The sequence below is a fragment of the Eupeodes corollae genome, chromosome 3, assembly GCF_945859685.1.
Source record: "Eupeodes corollae chromosome 3, idEupCoro1.1, whole genome shotgun sequence".
In the NCBI taxonomy this organism is placed as follows: domain Eukaryota; kingdom Metazoa; phylum Arthropoda; class Insecta; order Diptera; family Syrphidae; genus Eupeodes; species Eupeodes corollae.
In genome coordinates, this window is record NC_079149.1 from 62,436,276 (window position 1) to 62,448,330 (window position 12,055).

Here is a 12,055-nt window from a genome sequence, read left to right on the forward strand (position 1 = left end):
AAAGAAACAACGGTTAGCAAGAGTTATTCTTCGTTTCATCTCAGCGTTGGCTTTACTTTCTGCATTTACAGCGGAACCTAGGTAGACGAAGTCCTTGACTACCTCAAAGTTACGTCTGTCGATGGTGACGTTTTGACCAAGACGTCTGTGTTGTATGTCCTTTCTTGACGACATCATGTACTTTGTTTTTCCCTCATTAACCGTTAAACCCATTTTTTCTCTGCCTCTGCTCTCGCAGAGTTCTTCCGATTATGTCAATTTCCTCAGCATATGCTAGTAATTGGTCAGGAAAGATAGTGCCTCTAGTGCTGACGGGTGAGCTCTGCACTATTCTTTCAAGCACGATGTTAAAAAAAATCACATGGCAGCGCATCACCTTGTCTAAAACCTTTTTTGACATCGAAAGGTTCTGTTAAGTGAACTCTCCATGGTTATCCTGCACAAACGGACGAGTTTTACATGGATGCTAAAACTAGACATGGCTCTATACAGCTCGTCCCTGTAGATGCTGTCATATTCGGGCCTAAAATCGATGAAAATATGGTGGGTGTCGATTTAATGTTCTTTTCTTTGTTCCTTGTATCAGAAATTATGTTGTTTTCAATTATCCTGACTTCGAAATTACAATTGTCATAGCATATCGCTTCGATCTGTTCAATTCGCTTTTAAAATCCCATACACCGAAGTGACTCAACACCCGTTCTCAATTGAAATCTATATTTTTCAGGTGAAAAGTGGAGTAAAATTTAGCATACGCTTCGTACATACTACGCGGAGGTCTAAAAATCGATAAACTTTTTGTCAGTGTAGTTGGCAGTCTGCCGCGCGTTGTATGTGCTCAGCCAGTAAAGTACTCTTCAAAAAGAACTTCCACCCTTTTGACAGAAACCGTGTCACATTCCATTGTCCCAAAAAAACTTCCAAATTTCCAATACAATTTCATTGAATTAGAATCCACTCAAAATACGTACTCAAAAGAGCTCTAAGAAAAAGTGTTTATATTTTTATCTAACTTCGTATTCTCAAACAATTTATTCCCATAATAGATTACAAGAAGACTTTAGTTTAAATTTCATCAAGAAGCATCAAAAATTATATTAAACTTCGTTATTAAATTATTAGAATTAGAATGAGTGGCTCACCGAGTAAACCGAATAATAGACACTAGAAAAATACAGAATAGTTGAGTGGGTTTTTGTTGACACAACGACGAAAAGACAACTGTCACTTTGCCATCATCACTCATCAGCTCATCAGCATCAGCAAATACAAGTCTGGATCGGATCGGTTCCGGTTGGTCGTTGGTCTTGGTCATTTACCCGGTTGTTCAAGCTGCAGATTCTTAACTAGACCATTCATTTTGGTCATGAAGGTAATATTAACGGACTTAAAAGTCTTTTGTCAGGACACTGGTATCGCTTTATATTTTGAATGTCTCCAATATCGTTGTTCATAGTTTCGAATTTGTTTTCCAATTGTGCATTGTGGCATTTAAATAATTCAACTTTAACATTTCAATATTTTAGTGTGTCTTCTTAATAATATGTGCCTGCTTGGTGAACTTCATCCAGGGGTTCTATGTCCCCGGAGTGGCCCCAGTAGAATTCGTAAAAGGACAAAAAATCGATGTGAAGGCGGTGAAGATGACAAGTAGTCGAACTCAACTTCCGTACCAATATTACTCACTTCAGTTTTGTCTTCCGAAAAATGGTACTTTAATTTACAAATCCGAGAATCTTGGCGAGGTCCTTCGAGGTGATCGAATTGTCAACACTGCGTATGAAGTGCGAATGGCTGAAAATATCAATTGCAAACTCCTTTGCAACAAAAAAGACCAACCAATGAATTGGGACAAATATCAATCAGCCAAAGTTGCCGAACGAATTCAACATGAATATTTTGTGCATTTGTATGCAATCTTTGATATTTTTCATTTGCCAGGTTTTTCATAAATTTTTGTTTGAAATAAATTTCAGACTTGTCGACAATCTACCAGTGGCAACAAGAATCATGAATCCAACAACAGGTGATGTCACCTTTGAGCACGGCTATCGTCTTGGCCAAGTCGAAGGCAACAACATTTACATCAACAATCACCTGAAGTTTATTCTCTCCTACCATATGCATACGAAGTGAGTGTAAAACCCAATTTTTTGGATACATTTTTATTTGAATGTCAATATTTATGTTCTTTTTCAGGAATAAATATAGAGTTGTTGGATTTGAGGTTGAGACAACTTCTCTCTCGTATAAGGATGTTAAATTTGAAGGTGATACTTGTAATTTCCCAGATACTCGTCGGCAACAACAAGTACGTATACAAATTCTTATTAGTTTTATTATTTTTATCCAGTAAGCTTTAATTTTTAATGGACACAAAAAGTTGAAACGTCCATACACTTAGCGTTTCTAAAAATTATTCTTTTTTGTTTGGTTGCAAACAATTCACTGGTAGGTAGGGTAATAAATATAATAAATTTAAATTTCTATTTAAGATGCATTTTAAAAATCTATTTATCTTTACCTACACAAATCTATGAACTTAAAGATTTTGAAAATATACCTAAAGTTATTTTTTGAAAACCCGTAATAAGTTTGTGTAAATGCAAAGAAATATTTAAATCTTTAACATTACCTGGACCTTAAAAATAAAATGGCTTATATAAGCATTTGTATTAAGAAGGTAAGGTGCACTTACCTTGAAAGATTTAGTACCTGTGGCGCAATGTCGATAAAGTAGAAATTTTAATTCTCTATGGTAGACTCAAACTGTAGCACAAAATGTCTGCTACTAGGTACTTGCACCCAATAATAGTTGTAACGCACTAGGCCCCGACTATACACAAGCTGGTGTACCCGCTTTTTGTAGGCTTTTATTTTGAACGCAAAAATTGATAACCAAATTTATTCAAAAGTAGGGTGATATAGGGCAACCAAAAATATGTTCGAACATATTTTTTTAATTAACATCACTAATAACACGAGACTGTGATAGAAATGCATTTCATTGAAATCTTCGTCTTTGAAATGAAATCTGTTAGGGCATATTTCACTGAAAATGCATATTTTTGCAACTTTGCTTTCAAAATACATAAATCCGCTGGTCCGGATTGTATCGCCGCTATTGTTCTAAAGAGGTGTTCTTCAACGCTAGCAAAACCACTGCGTAAGCTTTATCATCTGTCCTATTCCTCAGGTCTCGTTCCAAGCGGATGGAAAACCGCATTTGTCCAGCGTATCCCCAAAGAAGACGATTCTTCATCACCCTCTAATTACCGACCGATTGCACTTACGTCCCTTCTTTCCAAGTACATGAAAACGCTGATAAATTATCAGCTTAAGAAATATCTTGAAAATCGATATCGCCAAAAATTCCGCAAGATGTTTGGATCTTCAAGTTCAAGCGTAATACTCGCGCTTCTAGGAATGCTCATCAGCATACTCTCGAGCCCAACTTCGGTCGTACCGTCAAGTATAGAGATTCATTTTTTAGCCGTACTACGCGAATGTGGAATGCCTTGCCACACTCTGTCTTTCCCAGCCATTGCAATATTCAGGAATTCAAAACCAATGTGCACCGACAAATTCTTTCAACCCCTCTCTCCCTTTCCTAGTGCTCGCACTGTGTCTACATAATAAGTGTGTGCTTGCAATTGAAAAAAATAAGGCATATTATTGCATATTTTTATTTTTTGTAAAGGCAAACAATAAAAACAAAGCATTAATAGGAAAGAAGAATGAAACGCAACAGTTTTTTGGACAATCTTCGAGTGATTCAAAACATACAGAGTTTGAAACAGATTTGTGTGGTGCTTTTGTGGGCAGACATACCCTTGTTCAAAATTCTGAAGGAAAGTATTCGTTCTTTTTTGGAAAAATATACCGAGCACAAAATTCCTTCAAAAAAATATGTTCACAATTTGTACAAAAAAATAATCGATGCAATCAAAAACAAAATAAAAAATCGATTTGTATGGGTTTCAATGGACGAGACAACAGACGACGCAGCAAACAGATATGCTGCAAATGTTATCATTGGAATTTTGGATCCAGATAAAACGTTCGCTAAAGAAACATTTGTATTGAATGTAGCTCAAACGGAAATGGCAAATCGCTCAACCATCATCGCCAGAGTATTCGATGATTCTGTTTGAATTCTGGCTGAATATTTTAATAAAGACTCGATCTTACTTTTTTTATCAGGTGATGCTCCGAATAGGGTAAAAGCGGAACAAGCTATTCAAGCTTTCTACCCAAAAATAATGCATGTTACATGCCTCGCACGTGGACTTTCTCGAGTATTTGAAAAAAAATTAGAAATGAATATGCTGACATTGACCGTTTTATAGCAAATGGAAAAAAAGTGAATTTTAAAAGCTTCATCCAGAGCGAAAACTCTAAGACACACATAGAACCTGGACTTGAACTTTCTCCACAAACAATCATAACGCGATGAGGGACATCGCTCGAAGCGGTGAACTACTACGCCAAGTATTTTGAAAAGAGTGTTCGGATTTTATATGCTTTTTTGGCATCAAGCTTTGGGTTTCTAGTAACATCTATTTTAAAAATCGAATCACGTAGTTTATATACAATAATTGCTGAAGTTTTAGCATTCAAATGCACTCCGATCACTTATGTTACGTTGATTTAATTTTCAAAAATTTTAGTGAAATGTTAGTTATTTACTGCATTCAAAAATGACAAACTTATCATACAGAGAAAACAAATAAAATAATTCTTCAAAATCACCAAAAAATGATATTTTTTTAGTGATTCTTCCGAAGGAGTTGCTTGAGGACAGTCGCTTTTTGCACGTCCCTTTATAGCGTTCCTCTATGGTACGAATTTCTAGTTGGAATGATTCTCCTTGCTTATCACTAAGGTAGAACTCTATGGTACGAATTTCTAGTTGGAATGATTCTCCTTGCTTATCACTAAGGTAGAACTTGAGGGTCATATTGTAATCAATATCTTTAGGGCATGAAAGCCTATATTGCATTAAGTTGAGGTTGTTCAGTGATTTGAAATATATGATTTTCATGCCTTTAACACGACTTCTTTTAGGAAAATTCACATCATTAACTAGCTGCCGTATGGTGATCCATCAAATATTCTATCTTTTCAATTTTTAGGGGATTTTTGTCAATATACTTAAAAATTTCACCACTACATCACACCATTTAAAACCAGACTAACGCTTGCAAGGACCCTTGTAATACCTGTTCTCACTCATGGATGCGAAATTTTTTACAACTGCGATTCCATCAAACAAACATAAATTAAACATAGCATTCAATAGTATCATTCGATACATCTATGGCTTAAGAAGGTACGACCATATTTCACATTTGCAAGAGATTCTGCTTAGTATGCCTTTTAATGACTTTAATGAAGCTTCGAACATTGATACTGTTTTTTAAAATCTTGAAAACACACCAACTAGCTTATCTGTTTGAAAAAATCAGAATGTCAACATCGAATAGATCGACATCGGTAATTTTGCCACGCTTTTCGTGTTTGACCTCAGAAAGGCAATTTTTCATCGCTGCATGTCGCCTCTGGAACTCACTTCCAACTCATTTGCGGGATATAAGTGATATACATATTTTCCAAAAAAGTATTACGAAGGGCGTTCAATATATTCTCGGTATCGATATGAAGGAAAATGCGAATTCAATTTAAATTGTTTTTATTTTTCAATATAATCTTCCCTAACATCAATGCATTTGTTACATCTTGAGATAAGCTTTTTTAAACCCTCAAAAAAATAAGTTTCCTCTTTCCCTGCGAAATACCCATTTATTGCCGACTTGAGTTCTTCATCATCCGAAAATCTTTTTCCACGAAGACATTTTTTCAAATCCGGAAACAGGAACTAATCACTAGGGGCAAGGTCTGGACTATAGGGTGGATGTTGAATTTCTTCAAAACCACAATCTCGCACAGCAGCCTTGGAAACTCGCGCCGTGTGAACAGGAGCGTTGTCATGAAGAAGCAACACACCCGCTGCGAGTTTACCCCGTCTTTTCTTTTTAATTTCCTCCCGCAAATTATGCAAAGTGGAAGCGTAGGATTTGGCGTTGATGGTTTCACCTTTTTTTTTGTACTCAATGAGTAAGATTCCCTTTGAGTCCCAAAAAACTGTGGCCATTAGCTTCCCGGCAGACGGAGTGACTTTGAACTTCTTCGGGGGGTGTGTTCCTTTTTTATGCCACTGCATGGACTCTTGTTTGCTTTCAGGGTCATAGTGGTGAACCCATGTTTCGTCCCCAGTAACAATCCGATGCATAACACCGTCCGCGTTCTCACTACACATCTCCAAAAACTTTCTACAGCATGCGATTCTCACTTTTTTCTGAGGCGCTGTGAGCGTTCGTGGCACCCACCTTGCACTGACCTTTGAAAGGTTAAGATGGTCATTAAGGATGGTGTGAATGGTACCAGTCGAAAGCTTGGTGATCTCTGCCATCATTTTCACATTTATTCGGACATCCTCGAGAACAAGTTTTTCGACTTCTTTGATGCTTTCTCCCGTACAAGCACTAGCCGGGGTGCCGGAGCGGGGGTCGTCTTCAATGCTCTCTCTGCCTCTCTTGAACTGACTTGACCACTTTTGCACAGTTGATAATGAAGGTGCGGAACCCTGGTAAACTGCCACCATTTCTACATGAATATTTTTTTGACTTTTTCCTTGCTTAGTGAGAAATTTAATTACAGCGCGATGCTCAATTTTCACCAATAGATATTTAACGGTAAATAATAATCACATTTATATGAAATTTTACATGAATGCACTAAAATAATAGTATTACTTGATAAATAAGTCAATTTATATATGTATATAACCACAGCTTCACCCCGATACCGAGAATATATTGAACGCCCCTCGTAAAATCTTCTTTTCGAACCAAAGCAACTAACTTAACTTAATTAACTATCTTCTCTTCTTAACTTTAACTAACTTAACTATCTTTTCCTTCTTCTATTTCTATTATTTCTATTTTAATATTTTATTTATAAATTATTGTTATTTTCTTTTTTTGTATATAATTTAATTTTATATTATTTTCGTACCGTATTTTTAAAAAAATTTGAATTGTTATATAAAGTTAAGTCATAGGCTTTCACTAATTTATAAGATATCTATTATCTTACTGTGTAAGCGTTATAAATAAATAAACTGAAACTGAAACTTTTATCAAGCGCTTTAAAAAAACTGCTTTATTATTCCAAGTTCTATATGCAGTGGTGGTAAGATAATGCGATTTCTGTTAACTAGTGGAAAATACTTTATGTTTTGCTTTCCATGACACTTAAAGGCACTCTTTCCAATGGTGCTATTTATTTCTGCTGTCCAAAAAACAATTAAAGCACGGATATTTTTTAATTGCACTTTGTTGTCCTAGAAGAAAGTTTACCATTTTTAAATCTGCACATATTTACCAATTATGCTAATGGTAGAAATATTTTCATATGCTTCTTTCATTGTTGTAGAGTGTGCGATAAGGATGGAAACCAATTTATTGCCGTTTTTAGTACAACACATTTCAAAATCATTTTGATACTTGCGATGAAAAGTTGCCAATCATGTGCATCTTAGAATAGTTAGCTCTTTTTTTCAATAAAGCTATCTTAACAAAATACTAAGTCGTTTTTATGGAAAATATTCTTTTAAAAATCCTCTTTGTGATTTGGTGTGAGTAAACTTTTTGACTTTCACTCTTGAGACGATTAATTCAGACTGCTCTTTTGTCAAATTAAAGTCTCTTGTGAAGTCATTTAACTTGGTTTGGGCAAAAAGTTATTTGATGGGTACAAATGTATACAATTAGGGCTTACCTTCATCTTCTTTGCCGGCAGTTTTGATGTGGAATTAATACCATTTATATTGGTTAGGCGAAAATAACAATCATCATGGTGATTTTTAGGTTCTCGCCAGATCTTCCAGATCAGAGTTTTGAGCTTAGATGAACATCTTAACATGATGAACATGACTTAAACAACTTCTTCCTAATGTAGAAATTGTGATGATTTCTTCATAACTGATATTAACAATTTAACCAAACTATAAAATGTACAACTACACTCACCTTTTCATAATTAAAAAAAAATCTGGACAAATTTAAAAAGATGAATTTTTAGAAGTGAATTATATATGTATTCTGGTTCAAAGGACCGAACGGGTCTTCAAATAGTTATTTAATTCTGCCTAGTTCGACTTTTCAAAACCAATTCAACTAAAGAATCAGTCAAACTTTGCATTGATTTTGCTTATCATTTTTATGATCCTGTACTCTTCCCTTTTTTAAAACATTAACACTACGAAGCGAATATCGCTTTATAGAGGGGTAGTTTTTGTCTTTTATGATTGAGGTTGCATTTTCCTGGATTCGAAACTCAGATAAATAATACTAGCTGTTACACGTGGCATTGCTTGCACAAGTATAAATGAGTTACAATTAATCCGCTTCTCACAATCGAAAGAAACAAAAAGTAACAATGTATATTGTTAAATTAATGAACGCTAAATACATTTCAAAACATAGTGTTCATTAAATTAATTATTTCAAAATCAAAAAAATCAAATGGGGTGGCGCAACAGTCCGTTGTGAACCAGGGCCTAGTGACTTACAACTCTCAACCATTCCTGTGTGCGAGTACTGTTGTCAGGAATGGAAGGGACCTACAATTTAAGGCCGAATCCGAACGGCAAGTTTTGAGAAAGCACTTTTTCATGACAAGAATTACTCTTGAAGGATTTGTCAATTCCTCGCAAGAGGCAGTACCCGCGAAAATTAATTTTTTTAAATTAAGGTGGCACAGGCAGGGATTGAACCCTAGACCCTTTGCATGACAGTCCAACGCACTAACCATCATGCCACAGGTACTTTTTTAATTATTTATTAAAGTTAACTTATTATTTTAATACGGTTTTGTACTCTATATTAAATGTTTTTTTTATATAACATATAGTTGTTTTGGTACAGCCCCGCTACTTTTAAGGTTTGTTCTTGCGCCTTACTAATAATTGTCATAGCGAAACTAAATTAAAGGTGAATTGAAGTCTTTTGAATTGGAATGGCAAATCTGTAGGAATTATTGAGATTCGAGGACTAATAATATTTCGCTCAAGTGGTGGAACACCTGATAGCTCAAGTGAGTTAAGAAACTTCATGAACGTCAATGACTGTGTCTATTGACACTAATTGCCTCATATCTCCTGCTATTGTGTCTATTGACACTAACTGCCTCATATCTCCTTCTATTTTATCCAATGTGTTTAAATTCATTTTCAAAACAATATCGTTTCTTGTTGCTAGAATGAGTTTACAAAAAATTGACGTTCAGATGTAAAACATGTATAGGGAGGATGATGATTTAAACACCATCTCCTTTTTTAAATCAGGTCCATCACGAATTTCATCGTAATCATAAACTTTCGAGTCCCGAAAAATCGTACTAGGATTTAGTTATAGTTTTTTTCGGAATTTGTACAAGTCTCCGTTTTCGATGGGATTCTTGATAGGGCTGAATACAAAATTATTTAGTATGTACGCCTAATGATATGCAACGATGATAGGTAATAAGCACCTAATGATATGCTACTAATTAGTGTTCTTAATAAAAAGAATATGTTAAATATCTAATTAAGTGTTACCGCCAGATCTGCTCCAATGAGATATTCTACCGCTGTAAAAAGTACTTTAAAACGATCTTCGTCCTCGTACGTACCTCCACAAAAAAAAATCTTGACAAAAAAATGGTCCGCTGCAATGAAGGAAGGACAACATTTATAATTATATTTTTATAGTATAGGATTTAGCAGAAAGTTAAATACATTTTTTATTCTGTTTATCTAGGTTTTTCCCAACACAAATACTCAACTTTATTTTACATATTCTGTCGAATGGAAAGAATCGATAGTGAGCTGGGCATCACGTTGGGATATCTACTTGGGCATGAATGATGTGCAGATTCATTGGTTCAGTATAATAAATTCCTTAGTAGTTGTATTCTTCCTTTCTGGTAACTTAACAATAATAAAACAAAAGTTGCATTTGAGTTATAATATATTTTATAGGTATTCTAACAATGATCATGATTCGAACATTACGACGAGATATTGCTCGTTATAATACGGACGATAATATTGAAGACACACTCGAAGAAACTGGATGGAAACTTGTACATGGTGATGTTTTTCGTCCACCTAGAAATAGTCGACTCTTTTCCGCTGTTATTGGAAGCGGTATACAAATTTTCTTTATGGCACTTATTACGATATGTGAGTATTTTATTTTAATTTTTATTTGAATTTAAAGTAATGGCTTTGTTAGTTTTTGCAATGCTTGGAATGCTTTCACCATCATCTCGAGGTGCACTGATGACGTCGGGAATATTTATGTATGTTTTTATGGGAACAATAGCAGGCTACTTTTCAGCAAGGCTTTATAAGACCATGAAAGGACGTGAATGGAAGAGATCAGCATTTCTTACTGCTACACTTTATCCGGGAATTGTTTTTGGGTAAGCTAAAAATGAGAAATCCGATCGGTTTAAAGTTTGCAATACCTTATCCATATTTTTTACATTTTTTTTTAATGATAGTTGTTCTAAAAAAAATTTAAAACTGTTTGAATTAACAATCAATTCAGTTTTTTTAAAAGAATCAATTAAAATAAAATATTTACTACCATGTTAACTTTTTCATTTTCATCATTTACTGAATATGTTGTTTTCTGTGTTGGACTTCGAGTTTTTGGATATTTCCATAAACACCTTCACTCGTTTTCCCTTTAATACATTTACAAAATGTGTATTTATTTTCTTTCCATTCTTATTTCAGAACCGGATTCATTTTGAACTTTTTCATTTGGGATAAGCAATCAAGTGGTGCTGTGCCTTTCAGCACCATGGTTTCTCTACTTTTGCTTTGGTTTGGCATTTCAGTGCCCCTCACATATCTAGGATACTACTTTGGATACAGAAAGCAATCCTATCAACATCCTGTAAGAACGAACATGATTCCTAGGCAGGTTCCCTCACAACAGTGGTACATGAATATTGTTTTAAGGTATTTGTTTTTTTAATTTTCTTTTTTACAAACAATATATAATTAATATTGTGATTATTTCGTTTTAGTACTCTTATGGCGGGTGTGCTTCCCTTCGGGGCAGTTTTCATAGAACTTTTCTTTGTGTTCACAGCAATATGGCAAAATCAGTTCTATTATCTGTTTGGATTCCTATTTTTAGTTTTTTGCATTTTAGTAGTGAGCTGTGGACAGATTTCTATTGTGATGACCTACTTTCAACTTTGTGGAGAGGTTAATATATTTATACAATAATATTTTTTTAAAGTTATAATACTTTCAATTTTCTTTTAGGATTATCGATGGTGGTGGCGAAGTTTTATTGTGTCCGGAGGTTCTGCAGCATATGTGCTCTTCTATAGTATATTTTATTTCTTCACAAAACTGGAGATAACTGAATTTATACCCACTTTATTATATCTGGGTTACACAAGTACGTTTAATAATTGGACTTATGGCAGCATTCTCAAACCTAATGCTTTGTTTTCTTTTTGTCTTCTTTTTAGGCCTTATGGTTATAACATTTTGGTTACTTACAGGAACAATTGGTTTCTTCGCAGCGTATAGTTTTATAAGAAAAATTTATGGTGCAGTTAAAATCGATTAAATCTTATGGGTAGTTCTCTAATCTCAAAACATCATTATTATAATTATTATATTCTCTTTTATGTATTTCTATATAAGTAACATTCAACTGTGTATACATTTAAACTAATTTTGATTTTATGGACTGTAAAAAAAACACTAGTAAGTTAAAGTAGTTTTTAGTTGTTTTTTTCTCTGTTGGCCGTAACCAAATTAGCTTTGTTCAATTTGAATTAAAAAACAAAAAAAACTTTCATTCAAATAAAATTAATATAAATAGGCATTATAAGTTATTTTTAACTTTAATAATTATAAATAACACAAATGCATAAATAATAATAATGATAATTTAATTAAAAAGAGTTTTTGATATAA

The 12,055-nt window shown here is 34.1% G+C and overlaps 1 protein-coding gene across 1 annotated transcript; it reads left to right on the forward strand.

Annotated features, from left to right (window-relative positions):
• Positions 1 to 946: 946 nt before the first annotated feature.
• On the forward strand, positions 947 to 12,055 carry LOC129951449 (transmembrane 9 superfamily member 4). Its single transcript, XM_056063592.1, has 11 exons — positions 947 to 1,372; positions 1,527 to 1,909; positions 1,977 to 2,132; positions 2,200 to 2,311; positions 9,864 to 10,029; positions 10,085 to 10,288; positions 10,341 to 10,530; positions 10,850 to 11,077; positions 11,146 to 11,329; positions 11,390 to 11,528; positions 11,602 to 12,055. The coding sequence occupies exons 1-11, from the start codon at positions 1,367 to 1,369 to the stop codon at positions 11,700 to 11,702; spliced, it is 1,869 nt and encodes a 622-aa protein (XP_055919567.1). The 5' UTR covers positions 947 to 1,366; the 3' UTR covers positions 11,703 to 12,055.

Excerpts from the sequence above, each read along its gene's own strand:
- LOC129951449 (XM_056063592.1), top strand. Across the intron at positions 2,133-2,199 it reads TCCTACCATATGCATACGAA|GAATAAATATAGAGTTGTTG; the intron begins GTGAGTGTAAAA and ends GTTCTTTTTCAG. Across the intron at positions 11,529-11,601 it reads ATTATATCTGGGTTACACAA|GCCTTATGGTTATAACATTT; the intron begins GTACGTTTAATA and ends TCTTCTTTTTAG.